The sequence below is a fragment of the Aethalodelphis obliquidens genome, unplaced genomic scaffold (genome assembly GCF_003676395.1).
Source record: "Aethalodelphis obliquidens isolate GAN/ISIS:26980383/991018 unplaced genomic scaffold, ASM367639v1 scaffold66, whole genome shotgun sequence".
NCBI lineage: Eukaryota > Metazoa > Chordata > Mammalia > Artiodactyla > Delphinidae > Aethalodelphis > Aethalodelphis obliquidens.
In genome coordinates, this window is record NW_020838010.1 from 10,462,246 (window position 1) to 10,481,544 (window position 19,299).

The window sequence follows — 19,299 nt, forward strand, 5'->3', positions numbered from 1 at the left end:
ATTTGGTGGATGAATAAATGAGCTCTGTGAGATTTCTAAGGATGGCCAATCCTAGGTATTGTCGGTACATATTTTCTAAGAATTCACCAAATCTCAGCCTGTCTTTGCTACCTTGCCTTCCTTAATAAGGATATAAATGGTCATAATAAATTTTTGTCATGTAGAGGACAGTCCCAGAGACAGTAAAGAAAATTCTGGGCCACCTCCATAAAAACATGCAACATATAGAGCCTCTATATACCAACAAAAGGCCACAAAACTCCTCTATTCTTTCTCCTATGGAACTAGTTGAGATAAGGTCTGTGAATACCATAGGAAGTTAGATCTTAATTTATTTTTTAATTAATCAATTTTTTTAAAGGGTTTGTGATTTTTTTTAAAGGAACTCCTTTATTTATTTATTTATTTATTTTTGGCTGTGTTGGGTCTTCGTTTCTGTGCGAGGGCTTTCTCTAATTGCGGCAAGCGGGGTCCACTCTTTTTTTTTTTTTTTTGCGGTACGTGGGCCTCTCACTGTTGTGGCCTCTCCTGTTGCGGAGCAACAGGCTCCGGACGCGCAGGCTCAGCGGCCATGGCTCACGGGCGCAGCCGCTCCGCGGCATGTGGGATCTTCCCGGACCGGGGCACGAACCCGTGTCCCCCGCATTGGTAGGCGGACTCTCAACCACTGCGCCACCAGGGAAGCCCGGGGGCCACTCTTCATCGCAGTGCGCGGGCCTGGGCCTCTCACTATCGCGGCCTCTCTTGTTGCGGAGCACAGGCTCCAGACGCGCAGGTTCAGTAATTGTGGCTCACGGGCCTAATTGCTCCACGGCATGTGGGATCCTCCCAGACCAGGGCTCGAACCCGTGTCCCCTGCATTGGCAGGCAGATTCTCAACCACTGCGCCACCAGGGAAGCCCTAGATCTTAATTTATAATCAGAGTTAAATTACTGCCTCAGGACTACCTTGTATATGCCTGCTGGGCAAGGAGGTGTGGTTCCCGATTTTGAAGGCATGAAAGCCTCATGAATGCCCAAGCCACTCCCTTTTCACTGCCCTGGAGGTAGCTATTCCCACTGCCCTCACTCCTTGAACTTCTCATGCCTACTTCCCTTAGAATCGCTTCTCTCCACCAGAGCAGCAAACTCTCCAGGGCTGTCAGCATCTGGAGGGTGGGGACCTTGTTTACAACTGTGGCCTTAGTGCCAACACATAGGAGGTGCTTGATGAATGTTCAGATATCCAGTGTCTGAGCTGTCTCCATCCTGTCTTCATTTCCAAAGAAATCAAACCTGTGTCCGAAGAAGGCAAAAATGGAATCAACTGCTTATCAAGAGGGAGGGCCCTCCTGCAGTCTCAGCAGTTTGTCTGGTTTAGGGATTTTCTTCAACAACACCTGGCAGCTTAGGGGAAGGAGACTCCCACCCCAGGCCGTCATCACAGCCCCTCTCACATGGTGCATTGTGCCCTGGTTATTTCTGGTTGTCTCTTGACACCACTGGCCCATGGTTCCTCAAGGACAAGGACTTGAGTCCTTGAACCCCAGGGCCTCCACACAGTCAGTGACTAGTAAATGTTAAGTGAATACATAAGTGAATGGAAGAAATTTAAGAGGGGGTGGGAAGGGGCTTCCCTGGTGGCAAAGTGGTTGAGAATCCGCCTGCCAATGCAGGAGACACGGGCTCGAGCCCTGGTCTGGGAAGATCCCACATGCCGCGGAGCAACTAAGCCCATGCGCTACAACTACTGAGCCTGCGCTCTAGAGCCTGTGTGCCTAGAGCCTGTGCTCTGCAATAAGGGAAGCCCCCAGTTGCCACAACTAGAGAAGGCCCACATGCAGCAATGAAGATCCAACGCAGCCAAAAATTAATTAATTAGTTAAAAGAAAAAAAAGAGGGGGTGGGGAAGTGTGGTTTAATGAGTTGGACTGGGCAGCAAGCAGAACAAGAAAGGGAGGCACTGACATGAAAACAACTGTGAGAGGGCTGGCAACGGGCCCCAGGCTGGGTACAGAGGCAAGTGATGCCAACTCATGACTGATGGTGCTGGGGTGATGCTTCTCCTAAGCTGCCAACAGGTTCCCTTTTCACCTGCCTTCTCAGGAAACCTACACTAGTGGTTATCACTTCCCCTGGGTATTCATCCTTTCTCAGTTCTTTCCTTTTGGCTTCTAAACATGCTTTAGTATTTCTCATATTAAAAAAAATCCTTCCCCAATACCCTTTATCATCACCATTTTTTCACTGCCAAACTTCTCTGAAAAGTTGTCTATGCTGTTTCCATTCTCAGCCCAGTCTGGCTTTCATTCCTTATCATTCCAGGTCATCAATGATTTGTAAGTCACTGAATCCCATGGCCTTTTTTTAAAAAAATATTTTTTGGCTGTGCCACATGGCAGGTGGGATCTTAGTTCACAGACCAGGGATCGAACCCCCACCCCCTGCAATGGAAGTGTGGAGTCTTAACCACTGGACCGCCAGGGAAGTCCCCCCACGGCCTTTTTTCAGGCATCACACTTGACCTTCCAGCAGCATCCAACCCTGATGGCCACTCCCCTTCTTCATTCTTATCCTTGGGTTAGGTAATATAATACCAGTCTTCTGGTTTTTCACCTGCTCTCTGGCTACTCCTTTTCTGTCTTTATACATTTCCTTACCTGTACAGTATCCTTAGAGTTCTTTAAGGCTGGGCCTTAGGCCTGTTTCTGTTCTTTCTCTACTCTCTCCCCCTAAGTGATTAAATCCAGGCCCATGGCTTCAATGATCACCTAAAAATAGATGAATTCCAAACCTGTATCTCTAGCCCAAATCTTTTCTCTGAGCTCCAAGACCTGTATATCCAACTGCCCCCATCTCCATTTCCCACCTGCCACTCACCCTCACTGTAACATGGTTTCTGCCTCACCAGTTCACACGTGCCTCAATACTGCCAAATCCAGTGAACAGTGCACATTTCTTATCTTTCTTAATCTCTCTGTGGCATGGGACACTGCCAGCCATTCTCCTCCTTGAAAATACCCCTTCCATTATGCCAGTACTCTCTCCCAGTTGAGGACCATTCTCTTTCAATCACCTTCGATGGCTCTTCCTCTTTACCTGCCTCTTGGGCTACTGGTTTCTAAAAGCTGAGTAAACATAAAGCAGTGACTTATAAAGTAAAGGCAAACTGATGTCACATTAGAGAAGATGGCAGGATGGAAATGAAGCAGCAGCTCAAGGATGTTGTCCAGACATTTTGGTTCTTATGGAACAAGACTGGTGAACAATGATTTGGTCTTCTAGGTGAGCAAAATATAGGCATAGTGCTAGTGAAGGTAGTAACAAATATCATTCATCCACTTTCAAAATTCCCAAAAGGTTAATTAAGTATCAAAAGCTTAATTTCTCAAAACTAACAGCTATTTTGTAAAGTTAATAAACACTTAGCTTCGTACTTGAGTGATGTTGATGTTTATTGATATCGACGCAAAACAAACTAAGATTAAAAGTTGCTATTTAACAGGAACAAATATTGGTGCAGTTTCCTTCCTGGAGACGGTAGGCACTCAGCTCCAGACCTAAGATAAAACAAAGACTGGATTGTCAAGCACCAACTAAGGGTTAAGCTTTAGTAATATAAAAATTGCTAAAGGCGAAAGGAGATGTTAAAAAAGTTTTTTTTATGCTAAGCTCACGTAAGCAAACAAAAAACTAAAACTAATCCTAAAACTTTAGGACATAGGATATAGACAAGACATGACTATTTAAATTTTTGCAGAAGCGAAAATCTGTTATATCCTTCACTGTACTTGTATTACAATTACATGCTTGTTGCTTCTACACTACACAAAGTCAACAGTTATCAACAACAATGACTATAACTAGATCTGAACAAGACTTCAAAGTGACTCTGCTCCACTGAAATTAAGAAAATTCAATCCAGGATTAACAAAACCTTTTGATTTTAGAGCCAGTTCCCGTATCTTCTTCTCGTGTCATACCTAATTAAGTCCTCTCTTGACGTCTCCTGCCTGCAAACTGCAATGTATGTCCTCTCCCTCAGCTTTGTCTGACACTTTAAAATTAATTTGTATGAACTGCATAAAAAATGAAATTGTACTTCCAATCTGAACCTGCAATCGGGCTCCTGCTTTGACGCAAAACATACTCCTCTGCAGTGTACCCCACCAGCACAGCGACCCCCTTTCTCTCTCTCTATTCCTTTGCCCTGAAGGCACTTCTGGATTGCTTAATTCGTGCTCTTTGGCTGCCTAGACAGTCAGGACACCTAAGGCCATTTGGACCTATCACTCCTCGCTTCCTTCTTTTCTATGGCTAATACCACTTTCCTGCTTTTTTTCTAAGGTTGAATCTCCAGACTTGGTGCTGTCATCATGGGGACAGAGTCGATTTCGGCTTCGAGCTCCTGGTTGGTAAAGCTGCATTGCTGGGCGATCCTAAAGTAAAATGAAATGTTAATGTTACAACATTGCTACTAAGCATTTACAGGGGATTTTCAGAGTCATAAGTTATATATTGACATATACCAAAAAGAACCCACACAAGACCAAAATGTGAGGGCACAGTACGTGACAGTAAGTGCCGATGGTTAATTTGCTTCAAACTGCCCGCTTCCTTTCCCCTATCTACAAAGAAGAACAACCGTTTCACTTTTTAAGCAACAGTTAAAAATACGTATTATTTTATATGCCTAGAGTAAATTTTTGATAAGTCTACTGCCTAATTTTCTCAACCATCTCAAGATGAACTGAATCAGCTTGAATAGTTTTTCCTTAGAAACCATGGCCACTGGCTCTCTTCCCCATCAGTAAATTCACTTTAAAATGCACCACCACCTGAGAAAATTTTAGGAGTAAAAACAAAAATAATAAAGAATGCAAAGTCTTAAATGAAGACCTTCCTGAAGTTATGAGCTCAGACCCTTGTAACTTAGCACAAATATGACTGTCTCTTAATTCAGGTTTAACAAGGTAATAGCCTAGTTTGAGACTCTCTAGGTGGCACTTTAGATCTCAGGTTCCTAAATAATCCTCAATAAAGTCACCAGGTACCCCTCAGTTCAAGTAATGTGTTTGGTTATGACAGTATGACCCTGGAAAACTTACATGTATAGGCCTTTTTTCAAATTCAATAAAACAAGACATGAGCCTTCCTTGCCCTTTCTCTCTGACATATGAAAGTTAGGCTTAAAGCATTATTCCCAAGTGAATAATTCCAGCAAAATATTTCACTATTTTAACAAGATGAAACGTTAAAACAAATGAGACTGCTGCGTAGCATTTAAAGAAACAGATGATGGGGCTCCTACTGTGCAAAGATGGGACAATTTAAACATCCATCAACAAGGACAATAACTGATAGTAACAAGTTGGAGTACACCAAATATTTCTAAATCCACAAGTTCTTAAAGACTAAACGGAACAAAACTCATGGATAGCCCCTACAAGTTGCTGGGACACCAACTCATTACTCTGAATACTGTAAATAAAGGGAAAGGATCAAATGCTTTTCTTCCCTTTCCTCCACCTTATGAAATAACGCATCTAAACAAAATTATCAGGAGAAAAGCTGATAAAAATTTTTATAATATATGGATCAGGCTTATAATACCTGAACTAATTGATCAGTTGTTTTTCCAACTTTTTATCTTAAAAAATTTTTAATCTATAGAAATGTTGCCAAACTTGTACAACAAATACCTCATACCTTTCTCCTAGATTCACGATGGTTAACATTTTGTCACATGTGCCTTTTCCGACTCTAGTGTGTGCAGGCATACACGTATATAGACACATTATATTTTTGCAGAACCATTTGAGAGTAAGTGCAGACATCATGACCCTTCATTGCTAAATATTTCAGCCTGTGTATCTTAAGAGCAAGGACATCCTATCACATAACCATAATACGATTACTATCGATCAATCTTAACGTCACAATAAAAGGATACCCAGACATTGTATGCTTCCTGATATGATGCAGTAGGAACTGCACAACACCACCTATCAAGTATTCTTGCCAACAATTGAGTCTGAATATATTCAGGCCTCTAGATGAGGGGCCACCTGTTTTTGTGAATAAAGTTTGATTGGCACACAGCCAGGCTTATTCTTTTACATGTTGTCTATGCCTACTTTCCTACAAAGCTTACCGGTTGTGACAGAGACCACATGGCCCACAAAGCCTGAAATATTTACCATCTGGCCCTTGACAGAAAAAATTTGCTGACACTGCTCTAGATATGACTACTGGTTTTCAAGGAAACACAGAAGGTAGAGGAACATGTTAAATGATACCACAGGGATGTAATTGGCCAATCTGGACTGTTAGAAGCTCTACAGGGCAAACTGGATTCTGCAACAAATAAATGGTAGGAAAGCAAGAGGAGGAGGAATTGTCTAGATTAAGAGACACTTAAGGGAACATTTCAAGCAAATACAGTTTGTGGACCTTGTTTAGAGCCTATAAAAAAGATGTTAATGAGACAATTGGGAAAATCTGAACACTGAGTAGGTAGGATGCTAAGGAGTTATTGTCAGTTTTTTTTTTTTTTCTGGTGTGAAAATGATATTAGGGTTATTTTATTAAGAAAAAGAGTCTTGGGCTTCCCTGGTGGTGCAGTGGTTGAGAGTCCGCCTGCCGATGCAGGGGACACGGGTTCGTGCCCCAGTTCGGGAAGATCCCACATGCCGCGGAGTGGCTGGGCCCGTGAGCCATGGCCGCTGGGCCTGCACGTCCGGAGCCTGCACTCCGCAACAGGAGAGGCCACAACAGTGAGAGGCCCGTGTACCAGAAAAAAAAAACAAAAAAAAAAAAGAAAAAGAAAAAAAGCCTTTGGGACTTCCCTGGCAGTCCAGTGGTTAAAACTCTGCATTTCCACTGCAGGGGGTATGGGTTCGATCTCTGGCTGGGGAACTAAGATCCTGCATGCCACCTCGGGGCGTGGCCAAAAAAAAAAGTCTTTACTCTTAATATTGACGTATTTAAAGAAGAGATTATCTGTCTAGGATTTGCTTGAAAATAATCCAGTAGGAGTAAGATAGGCTAGAGTAGAAAGAAGATTGGCCATGAGGTGATAATTGCTGAAGCTGGGTGATGGGTACATCACATTATTCCTCTGTTCTCTCTACTTTTGTGTGTGTTTGAAATACATACACAAACTTATTAACAATAAGTTAATAAAAGGACCCCACCAAGACTGAAAAAAAGGTGCAGATAGTTAAAGTTCCCCTAAAATTCTATAATGAACAACGAGCTAGCCCTTTCCTTTATACTTGCAGGAAAAGAAAAAGAAATCCTCATGAAAATAAGTTTAACGAAAAGCAGCACCTTGTTTCTTATGCGATCTCTCTTAACCACTTCTTCTTTCTTTTCAGTTTTTTCTGAGCTGCCTACTGGTTCTGTACTTTCAGGCTTCTTTCCTTTATCCCGAAGGGCTTCTTTCTCTTTTTTCATTTCTTCTTCCTTTCTTTTAAAAGCCTTCTCTTTCTCGTAGCGCTCCTTCTGCCTGCGGCGCTCTTCCTCCTGCCGCTTCAGCCTCTCTCTTTCCCGCAGGGCGCGCTCTTGGTCTCGTTCATAATCCCGCTCCCTCTCCCTGTATTCTCTGCCACTCTCATCTTCAGGTCTGCGTGAGAAACAAATCTGAGTATGCACCCTCAAAGTTCTTCTAATCACAAATGCAGGAACATTCTGATCCTGACTTGGCCACTACAATGAGGTTGAACTTTTGGAGCAGCATTAAAAAAAAACTACTAGTATTTTGAAAAACAATAAAAAAAAAACCCCAAAGTCATTCACCCAGATTAAGATACTAAAATATTTGAAACCTGTCCTCCTCATCCCCCTACACCTCGTAAAACCAAGTATCTTGATTCAGGTACAAGTCCAGAAAGTAGCAGTAAAACTAGCACCTAGAAACATACCAAAAACAAATGTACCAAAGAGCCCTCAACTACCGACCTCTTAGGCTTTTCATCTTTAAATTCACCATCAGAACGTTTGGGCAATGGACAACTCTGCCCACTGGCTCTTTCATCACTCAGATTCTCTTTGTCCAATTTCTTGACCTTTTCTCTTTTGTCCACTTCTTTTTCATCGCCTTTTTCTGGCTTCTTGAGCAGCTTTAAAGAGAACAAATTTAAGTTTATTTTGAAGGGTGGGACATTGTCTTCTGATTCTACCAAAGAAAATAATATACTAAATATTTTCAATTTAGGCTATAGAAGGCCCCCGTCTCTGCAGGTACTCATAAACTTTCAGGTGAACAACTAGTGCATGAGAGCAGTAATTTGCTAAAAGGACGCTATTAATGTGAAAGTGTTATCCACTCAAATGAAGTGGTTTAATCACTTTGTGGCAATAGGATCAAGACTCCTTTGGCTTAAATGGGTCAACCTTTAAGTAGACCAACGTACACTTTCAAGTATGCCTTCTGTAGCCCAGCATGTTGGCATAACTTGATAGGAAAATATGGTATGAATTTAAAATGCTAAGCAGATCATTACTGCTGGACTATTTTTACGTAGTAATTATAATGACAAATACCTTGGTCACCAAAGGAGAGATCCATTGCAGGAATAATTTTGCCTTGAGTCTGAGAGTAGTTACATACTTATGATGGTACAATCATATTATCATTAGAGATGAAAAGCAAAAATTATTTGGCATTTGATTTAAAAATCCAAATACCTCATACAATAGAACTGTGAAGTTCCATCTGTACTGAATAGGAATTCTGCTCAATGTCATATATATGACAGAATGCAATTCTAAACTAAAAGTGGTTTATAAAGTCCAAATTGCTAACAAAAATTTCTTTCTCATGCCACTGCTATAAATCTCTCTAGAATACCCCCAAGTGTTGGATATTCAGAGAGATTTTTAGTCAAAATAGAAGAATTTCAAGTCTCAGAGTGAAGGCATCATAGAAAGTTTCATCTCAGGGTGAAGGCATCATACAAGCCACCAAGCAAGAGGCAAAGCACCACAAGACTTAAGCATGAAGTGTTTCAGCACACAGACAGCCACTGCAAATGGTGAGTCCAAACTGGACACTAAGAAGGCACCAGTGTAAAGTGAGGATACCATGTGCAGGTTTCACTGGAAGTGTTCTTATTTCTCTAATGAACATCTTTGTTAGAAGCCAAGATGTTCATTACTCTAATAAGAACATTAACGGATATCTCTAGCATGGCTGGCTCTACCTTCTGCCTTGCTGACAGAAATAGCAAGTCAAGTCACTTGTGGCATGGCGGACAGAGAAATCGCTAGAAGGAATTAAGATGGGAACCTCCCCACCCTGCCGCCAAGCCCCTTATCACCAATAATGAGTCCTGGAGAGCCTAGGGGAACCCTAGCCACGTGAACGGCTGAATTTTGAGGAGGTAAAAGGAGACCCTGCCATCACCTCGGTGAGATTTTCTCTGACTTTCTCTGAAGTACTATGTACAAGTACTTCCCCAGGAAGTTCGCTGAAGTAAGGGCTGCCAAGCCATGCCCTCAGAAGGGAAGTAGCAAGGCTGGGATCTTTCTATAGGTTTTCCTCTTCCTACATGCAATATATTAATCAGAATCTGCTGCTCACAGATTCCCAGGTAGATGCAAGAAGGTAACGTGGGGAATCCTGTGAGAGGGGAAAGGACATAATGCAGGGGGTATATCCCTAGTACTCCCACAAGGCAGCCAGTTATGAGAGGCATATAAAAAGAAGAGAAGGGAAAGAGCTCTTTAGGCATGGTTGTCCTCTAGCTGTATATTGTTGAAGCTCCTGGGTACACAGCAGAGCATCAGCAAGTCATCTGAGCTTCCTTCTAAGGTAGGAATTTAAAATGGCTCAGCTTTTAAGAAGACTTAGGTCAGTCTGAAGGGGTTTTCTACAGGTAACACTACCACCACCACCAAAAGGACTTATTAACTAAGACCTGTGTGTGTGACATGATACTAGGTGCTCTGTATCATGTACTTGGTCCTTACATTTTTCTGATTCACAGCTTGTAACAGAAACCTGTGTACCTGAGGACAGTGGAAAACAAACAGATGAGGCAACTTCATGTATCAAAAATGAAGGAAAAGCTGAATAAAACCCGTAATTCATGCCAGCCAGCCCTAAGCCCTTATTTATGAAGAATTGAGAAAATAATAATCCAAAATTGAACATTTTCAATGATTAAAAATAACACAGATCTGCACTGAATACCATGTAAACTACTTAATCTTTAAAATTATCTTAAATTAAAAGAATAATACTATTACTATTATAGGAAAGGCTTCTGTTGATTCACTCCCCCCCCAAAAAAGACAAAAACAAAACCAAAAAAACTGTTTACACCAACACAAGATGCATGCATATTTGAAGAAGTAGATACAGTACATGCAAATTTCAGCAACATGCAGTCAGTTTAAGTTATTTTCATACCTTAATCTTTGGTTCATCCTTTAATTTGTCCCTTTCTGGAACTCTGTCTATCTTCTTTAGCTTTTCTATATCTTTCCTTTTTCGTTTCTCTTCTTCTTTCCACTTCCTCCTCTCTTCTTCTCTTTGTCTTTTTCTTTCTATTTCTCGCCTCCTTCTTTCTTCTCTCTTTTCTTCTCTCATCCTCTAGAAAGAAACATCAACACAAACCTTCAAACAAGATAACTGCCACCAAAAACTTAGTCTTGAAGGTACGGTGGGCACCCACTTAACTATATCATCTTTCCTTCCCATTTTCTATCTCCTTAACCCCCTCACCACCCCATTCAAAATATGAGAGAGAATAAAGACCAGGGCCTGCTAATATCAGAGTCTCCCAATGCTGCCTTACTACATTATCCAGAGGCTTTCAGGAAATCAAGAGAGTGTCTCTGGAGCAAGCTAAGGACTCCCTGGTTTTGCAGAGTGAATCTTTGGTCCAACAACCAGAGTGAAGAAGAAGGCCAGAGAGTGAGGCCAATGAGCCAACTCTTTAAAGAATAATGGTAGAAGAAGCAGCTATCTCTCCTATAGGATCCCAATGCTCTTATATTCACAGAATGCAAACCAATGAAATAGAAGTATTGAGAGAACTATAAAAACAAAAGGTTTACCTGCTTGTTTTTCAGGAAGCTCAAAAGTGGGGTTGTCTTTTTAGCTACATAAATGTAAACAGATTATTAATAATACTTAATCAACCCCTAGAAAGGATTCTGTTTTCTGACATTCCCTGCCAACCACCCAAGGTGGGAAAACTACACCCCTTAAACAGTAAGTTCACAACTATATTATTGGAAAGAAGTTTTACAGTATTCTATTTCGATTCTGAAGGTTTAAAATAATTTTTTAAAAGTTAAGAAATTCAAATTAAAACAATAAAACAATTATTAAAAAGAGCAATTCCCGGTCAGTGAGAATAAAGTGCAAAGGACATTCTCTTGTTTTACAGATGGGAGTATAAATTTGCTCAACCAGGAAGAAACTGGGGTAAGGGGCTAAAAATATCTAATACTTTTGACCCCATAATTCCACTTCTGGGAATTTATTCTATGGAAAGTATCGGAGATGGGCTTATATTATGCATCCATTAATAAAAACCAAGTTTTAGAAGAATATTTAACTCATTCTTCAATATTCTGAACAATGCTATCTAACCTTGTAGCTAGCTTTTTGCAAAGCATACTTCCTTCCTAGGATAAATTCCTAGGAGTGGAAATCCTGGGTCAGAGGCTGTGCTTATGTTTAGAGCTGATATAGTAGTGACAACTTACTACTAAAACCAATATCCAAGCTAGAATTTCTCAAGTGGTTTTCAATTTTGCAGTAACTAACTTCATTTTTTGACATTTTCAGGTCAAAATTTTTTTTAGGAATATGAGCTTATTACTAGAAAACACCAATTGATCTTCAAAGGCTTACCAACATCTTAAGGTCCTATATGAGTCTTCAAACTTTTTATACTTCTGTTACATTTGTGTGGCACTAAATAAGTCAGAATTTTTCCCATCTTATCAATGCATTCTCATAATCCTGTGAGGCAGGTATTATCTGCACTTTATAGTAGAACAAACAGAGTCTTAAAGAAGTTAGTGCCTTTCCCATGGTCAAACAGCTAGCAAGTGACAGAAGTGGGAGTCTGACAGGTCTTCTGATGAAAAAGCTGTTGCCCTTAATTCCTTTTGCCCACTTACCTATTAATTCTCTATTTTTTGCTTCTATTTCCTCTAGCAGTGTCTCTGGAGTAGATGTCATTTTCTCATTATCTGCAGCATAACTTTCCAAAAATTTTCTATATTCTGGATCTAAATAATTGTTTAAGTAAATAGAAAACATAGCAGACTTTAAACAAAATAGGAAATATTATCTATGGGAGAACTGCAAGCCATAGTTATGGGACCTTCAGAGACTATCATTTATAGCATGTAAGCAGTTTCTGCATCAGTACACCTCACTTTAATTAAACTCAGCATATGAAAATCAGGTGTTCTAAACAGATAAATGAGGGCAGATGTCCTAGATGTGGCACTAGAGGTGATAGTAACTTCTGGAATTCTTTCCTAGATGCCTCCGACATCAGAAAGGGTAACACATCTGAGTCATTATGTTGTATCTGGAGCATGCACTGTGGAGCATGTCACTTGATCTAGTCTTCACGGTCTGAATCTATGATATAATCAATAAGCAGCTGTGTGTTGAGTCTTTTCTGTGTTTTCCTTATAAAATACCCATTATAGTAATAAATAATGGAAACCAAACTAGTTGATTCTAAAATGCCCATCTGATATAAAATATTGCAGCTAAGTCCTTAGCCAACACAACCACATTACAGAGATCTCAAAATCTGGATCCAGTTTACCGTAAATGGCAATTATTTCAGTTTTTTAGTTCTAGTATTTCAGTTCAATGGAATTACTATGTGTGCAGTTAACTGCATATTCAAAGCCTAGAAAACAGGACTGGCCACTACAGATACTTTATATTAAGTTACTCAAGTATAGAAAATTTTCCATCACAGCTCTCAATGATAACGCTTCCTCTTTATAAAAATGGAAACCAAAAGTCAAATAAATAATCATAAAAATGGTAAGAGGCCTCAAGGAGTTGTAATTTGAAACATCTGATTTTTTCCCATTGTCTTCTAATATACCTAAGGTGATTTACTACTCAACAGTCAAAATATATTGCTTAATGGTGAAGGGATGAAAAGCCATTAGCCAAAGAGAGTGAAAACTAGAGGAAACCCACCTCCATTCTAACAAGCAAAGCTTTCATCAGTGAATTACATCTCTCATGAACTTTATTTCCTATGTTTTCTTAATTTAAAAGATTGGAGTCCACTTAATTCCCACAAAGGTAATATTTTTAAAAAACCCATGGCCCTACTATATATACAACACAGGGAACTCTACTCAATATTCTGTAATAACCCATATGGGAAAAGAACCTGAAAAAGAATAAATATATGTATATGTATAACAGAATCACTTTGCTGTACACCTGAAACTAACACAACATTGTAAATCAACTATATTCCAATATAAAATAAAAATTAAATTAAAAAAAACATGGCATTAGCATTACATAACTAGAGCTATACTGTACCATCATCGATAGTCCCAACTTTAGTATCTCTTTTCTTAGTCTTCTTTTTTGCAGCTTTTTGAAAAGGTGCAAATTCTACTATGGCAGGATATTCCTGACCTGTTTAGAAAAAATAGCATACTTGTTGTAAGAAAGAAAAGGTCAAAAGTGGATACAAGAGACTCAACCCACCACTCTCTAGGCTTCCTTTGATGACAGTGGTCTGAATAGGTCTCCCAACAGGCATAAATCACATTGGCACAACTAAAATCAACATGTTGCCAAAGGAGCTCCCAGTTCATACTGATAACTTAGTGCAAAGATATGGGAGGGAATTAAAATACTCACTTAAATTCAACTTCTAAGTGTGATATTGTGATATGTGGGGGAAAAAAATCTACAAACTAATTTTCATTTAAAAAATACATCAGAGGGAATTCCCTGGCAGTCCAGTGGTTAGTACTCGGCACTTTCATTGCAGGGGCCTAGGTTCAATCCCTAGTGGGGGAACTAAGATCCTGCAAGCCATGCAGCATGGCCAAAACAAACAAACGAACAAACAAAAAAACCAGATCACAATACTGATTATACAGGGGTATAAATATGTCAAAAGTCACCAAATGCACACATAAAATGGATGCATTTTAATATGTAAATTATACCTTAATAAAATTGATTTTTTATAAGTGCAAAAATATACATCAGAAATCTCTAGAACAGGTAAAGCTACAGAGATAGAAAGTAGGTTAGTGCTTGTCTAGAGATAAGGAGTAACAGCTAATGGGTACGAGGTTTCTCTTTAGAGAAATGTGTTCTAAAATTAGATTGTGGCGACAGCTGCACAACTCTGTGAATATACTAAAAAACACTGAACAGTACACTTTAAAAGGGTGAATTTTATGGCATATGCATTATATCTCAGTAAAGCTGTTATTAAAAAATACACCAGGAGACACCAAAGCACAGGCAACAAAAGTGAAAAATAGATAAACTGTGCTACATCAAAATTAGGAACTTATGGGGCTTCCCTGGTGGCACAGTGGTTGGGAATCCGCCTGCCAATGCAGGGGACACAGGTTCGAGCCCTGGTCCGGGAATATCCCACATGCCACGGAGCAACTAAGCCTGTGTGCCACAACTCCTGAGCCTGTGCTCTAGAGCCCGCGAGCCACAACTACTGAAGCCCGTGCGCCTAGAGCCCATGCTCCGCAACAAGAGAAGCCACCACAATGAGAAGCCCGCGCACCACAATGAAGAGCAGCTCCACTTGCCACAACTAGAGAAAGCCTGTGCCCAGCAACAAAGACTCAACGCAGCCAAAAATAAAAATAAATAAAATAAATAAATTAAAAAAAAATTAAGAACTTCTGTGCATCTAGGGACATAATCAACAGAGAGAAAAGGAAGCCTATAGAATTGGAGAAAATATTTGCAAATCATATATCTGATAAGGGGTCAATATACAGAATATGTAAAGAACTCCTACAACTCAACAAAAAAACCCCCAAATAATCTGATTAAAAAATGTTCAAAGGACTCGAATAGACATTTCTCCAGAGATGGTATACAAATGGCCAATAAGCAAATGAAAAGATGCTATGTGCTCAAGCATATGAAAAGATTAAACTATTACCTCACTAATCATTAGGGAAATGCCAATCAAAACCACAATGAAATACCATCTTATACCTGTCAGAATGATTACTATTAAAGGGGAAAAAAACCCCAGAAAATAGCAAATGTTGGCAAGGACATGGAGAAATTAGAACCTTCATGCATTGCTGGTGGGAATATAAAATGGTGCAGCCACTATGGAAAACGGTATGGTGGTTCCTCAAAAAAATTAAAAATAGAATTACCATATGACCCCGCAATTCCACTTTTGGGTATGTATTCAAAAGAAGTGAAAGCAGAGACTTGAACAGATGCTTGTACATTCATAGCAGCATTATTCACAATAGCCAAATGTCCCTCAACAGATGAATGGATAAACAAAATGAAGTATATACATACAATGGAAAAGGAGATTCTGACACATGCTACAACATGGATTAACCTTGAGGACATTATGCTAAGTGAAATAAGCTAGTCACTAGAAGTCAAATACTATGATTCCACTTATATGAGGTACCTAGAATGGTCAACTTCATAGACAGAAGGGTGGTTCATGGAGGTAGAATGTAGTTGCAAGAGGCTGGGAGAGGGAGAAATGGGGAGTTGTTTAACAGGTAGAGTTTCAACCTTACAAGAAGAAGTTCTAGAGATTGGTTGCAGAACAACGTGAATGTACTCAACACTACTGAACTGCACATTTAAAAATGGTTAAGATGGTAAATTTTATTTGTGCATTTTACCACAATTTTTAATAATGCAAAAAACCAAAAAAAGTAACGAGGTAATGATACATACTATGACATGGATGAACCTTGAAAACATACTAAGTAAAAGAGGCAGTCACAAAAGGCCACATATTGTATGATTCAGTTCATATGAAATGTCCAGAATAAGGAAATCCATAGTTAGATCAGTGGTTGCCAGGGTCTAGCGGGAGAGGAGAATGGGAGATGACTGCTAATGAATACAGGATTCTTTTTGAAGTGATGTATACATTCTGGAATTACATAGTGGTAATGGTTACAAAACTTGTGAATATACTAAAAACCATTGAATTTTATGGTATGTGAGTTATATCTCAATTAAAAAAAAAAAACCCAAGTGACTACTGGAAAAATACACCAGATCCCTGCTATAGAATAATGTCATACAAGGTATAAAATTCCATCCTGGGCTTCCCTGGTGGCGCAGTGGTTGGGAGTCCGCCTGCCAATGCAGGGGACGCGGGTTCGTGCCCCGGTCTGGGAGGATCCCACATGCCAGGGAGCGGCTGGGCCCGTGAGCCATGGCCGCTGGGCCTGCGCGTCCGGAGCCTGTGCTCCGCAATGGGAGAGGCCATAGCAGTGAGAGGCCCGCGTACCGCAAAAAAAAAAATTCCATCCTTAGATCTTTGGCATGTAAACATAAGCCAGGATAAATTACTAGAATTGACCATTAGGCATCACAAAGCAGTCACACAGGAAACAAGGTTTTAGAAATCCTAGTGAATGCAGAATCATATTACCTTAATAACTGATACATTTGAGAAGGAACAGATAAACCAGACTGAAACAAAAGGAAATTGTGGAAGACAGGCTGAAAAAAACAGAAGAGAGGCCAAACTATGGAAGATGCTGACTACCAGACTAAGGAATTTGGACTTTTGTTCACAACTGCTATCTTAAGTCACTATTTTCAAAAAGATTAATTTCATGGCAATATAAGACTATTAAATTATACAGAAAGTGGAAAAAAATGGAAAATCCTGTAAGGTTAGAGACTGGTTGTCTAAGCATTTGGTGATGAGGATATAAAGTGTGAAAGTATTACTAAGTCTAGATGAACAAGATATTAAAAAGCAGTATATTGACAAAATCCATCACTTGTTTAAATGTAAGGGATAAAAAAGAGAGGAAAAAAGTTAAACACAACTCAGATTTCCAGGAAATCACTGCTATCTACTGGAATAAACTTGGAGTGGAGAAGTAGCCGGTTTGAGGGGATTAATAAAAGCTGGACAAACACAGTAGCAATCCTTCAACTTTTACTGGCATATTTCCTGACAAAGATTTCCTTTTTACCAACTTTGAACTAATACTGAAAAAACATAACCTAACAAAAAGACACACCACTCACCTATGATTGCAAAGTCAAAAGAAAAGTGGCAAATGGAAGTGTGGACATTCTCTGACTAAATGTTGCAAGCAGCAGATAATAAAATGAGAGTTAAGGCAGAAGTTTTTCTTCCCTATAAACTCCTGGATACAAAGTGGGAAATCATCAAGTTCAATGTTTTAATTATATACAACTTAGAATGTTAAACAGTACTCCAGCTGGCAACTATTGACATAAAGAATCTGACTTAAATAAGTGTTAGTCCTTGAAGCAAGATGAGAAGTAAATATTTAAAATTTGTCATACAAGTTTAAAGAGTCATTTATCAGTATCACTGTTGAAACTAGTAAATACTCAAAACAACAGATCATCTAATACCGGGCAAAAGAATAGTCACAGGAGGAGAAAACTGTGGCAATTTCATTCAGTTGATCAAACTACAGAAATAATAGGTTAATACAAATACCTGAGGACTGTAAAAAGTCATATTATCTATTTATAAGGCTGTCATAAGCTTATCAAATGTGTAAAACTCTTTAAATGTTGCTCATCTTATCACCCAGGATTTTAGAAACGCCATGAAGGCATCGAGAAAACACTGTGATACACACATTGTCTTAAACATACAAATGACAAAGAAACCACCCCCCTCAGTTAAAAGGACTTACCTTTATTGTCGAGGAACACATAACCATCGAAACGATCCCTGAACAAAATAATGTCCTCCTGGTTTTTAAAGTTGATGTATGCTCTGGCATACATATGAGGATACAGGCTGCAGGGAGGAAAGCAATTATGTCAATGTGCTTGCAGGTGTCTGACTGAACTACAAGTATGCATATGTTAAAAAGATAGGCTCAAAAATCAAATGGAAAACATTAGTAGGATTAAAAAGAATGGAAGAAACCTTTTTCATTTACCCCCTCCCTCTTTTATTTATTTATTTTACCTAGTATCATTAGAAAAAAACTCAAAATAATCATGCTCAGGCATAGGCTGAAGATGTTCCTGAAGCTGCTCCTTGGTCAAAGTGGGCGGTAATCTCCGTATTACCACCTTAAGAAATGAATAAGGAAAATAAAATTAGTACAAAGCAATTTTCTGTCAAACTTGAATCACTGTCCCTGAAGAAAGTTGGCCTTTAAAAGATGAGATCACTTATAAAAACCCAAGAGAATGTTCAGAAAGCTCAGAATGATTAGTCAAACATAATAGTAACGTAGTTAAAAAAAACCACCAACTCTCAAAAACGAGAACTGCCTGGAGCAAGGAAAATCTCAGGTTCTGTTAACCTGAAGCCCCACAGTTTACTAGGTCTTCGCCTCATTTTCTATCACCCATTTTCAGCAGTGGTAAGAAATTAGTAAACCAACCCTGGTCTTTTGTGGGTGCCATGAATTCTTGATTTATTAATATTTCCCTACCACATCCAACACATCCTAAAATAAAATCCTTACTCAATCAGCATAAAGAATTCAAAATTCTAAGGAAAACCACAAATTCCCTCATTGCTCCCCAAATAAGGATGCACCCGATCTGGCCCCCAGACCATAATATCCCCCACCCACCCACTCCCTCAACTAGCCTCTATTAATTTTCCTATCACAAACTACTCCCACCCTTGATGGCCTCTTCACTATTGCCCCTTCCCAACCATCCTCCACGGGTGGCGGAACGGTCCCGCCCTCTCCTGGGCCGACAGCCGGCCAGTCACCTTGCTCAACGCCTCTTTCTTCTCCTTGTTCCGATCCTGCTTATCTTCCGCTTTGATGCTGTCCCCCGAAGGCCCACAGACGCTGCCTGTGGCCCCCGGGGGAGCCAAGAGGGTTACTCGCTTCTCCTTAGGCCTATGCTCCTTCTCCTCCTTCATGGCCACGGTTTCGCTCCTCATCGCGGTGGCCCGGCCTAAACGCCACTACGCCGGCACCTAACGACTCCCGGCCCACTCCGAACAGAACTCCGCCCCCAACGGACGCCCCGCCTTCTAAGCGGAATCCTGCTTTCTTTTGGGCCCCGCCAGGATCTCGCGAGACTTCAGGACGCCTGGTCTTAGCTTCCCGCCCGCGGAATCCCCGCAC

The 19,299-nt window shown here is 40.1% G+C and overlaps 1 protein-coding gene across 3 annotated transcripts; it reads right to left on the bottom strand.

Moving 5' to 3' along the window:
• Positions 1-3,413: 3,413 nt before the first annotated feature.
• On the bottom strand, positions 3,414-19,186 carry UPF3B (UPF3B regulator of nonsense mediated mRNA decay). 3 transcript variants are annotated; one of them, XM_027089446.1, is made up of 12 exons: positions 18,936-19,169; positions 18,171-18,277; positions 17,890-17,996; positions 13,535-13,633; positions 12,124-12,234; positions 11,047-11,090; positions 10,397-10,579; positions 9,955-9,993; positions 7,942-8,102; positions 7,312-7,606; positions 4,311-4,418; positions 3,414-3,539 (listed from the first exon to the last, which is right to left on the bottom strand). In XM_027089446.1, exons 1-12 carry the CDS (start codon positions 19,110-19,112, stop codon positions 3,528-3,530), a joined length of 1,443 nt encoding a protein of 480 aa, XP_026945247.1. In that variant the 5' UTR covers positions 19,113-19,169; the 3' UTR covers positions 3,414-3,527. The 3 variants fall into 3 exon arrangements, with proteins under 3 accessions (XP_026945247.1, XP_026945246.1, XP_026945248.1); XM_027089445.1 differs by having other exon boundaries at positions 3,414-4,418; positions 18,936-19,186; XM_027089447.1 differs by lacking the exon at positions 9,955-9,993 and having other exon boundaries at positions 3,414-4,418; positions 18,936-19,186.
• Positions 19,187-19,299: the final 113 nt, after the last annotated feature.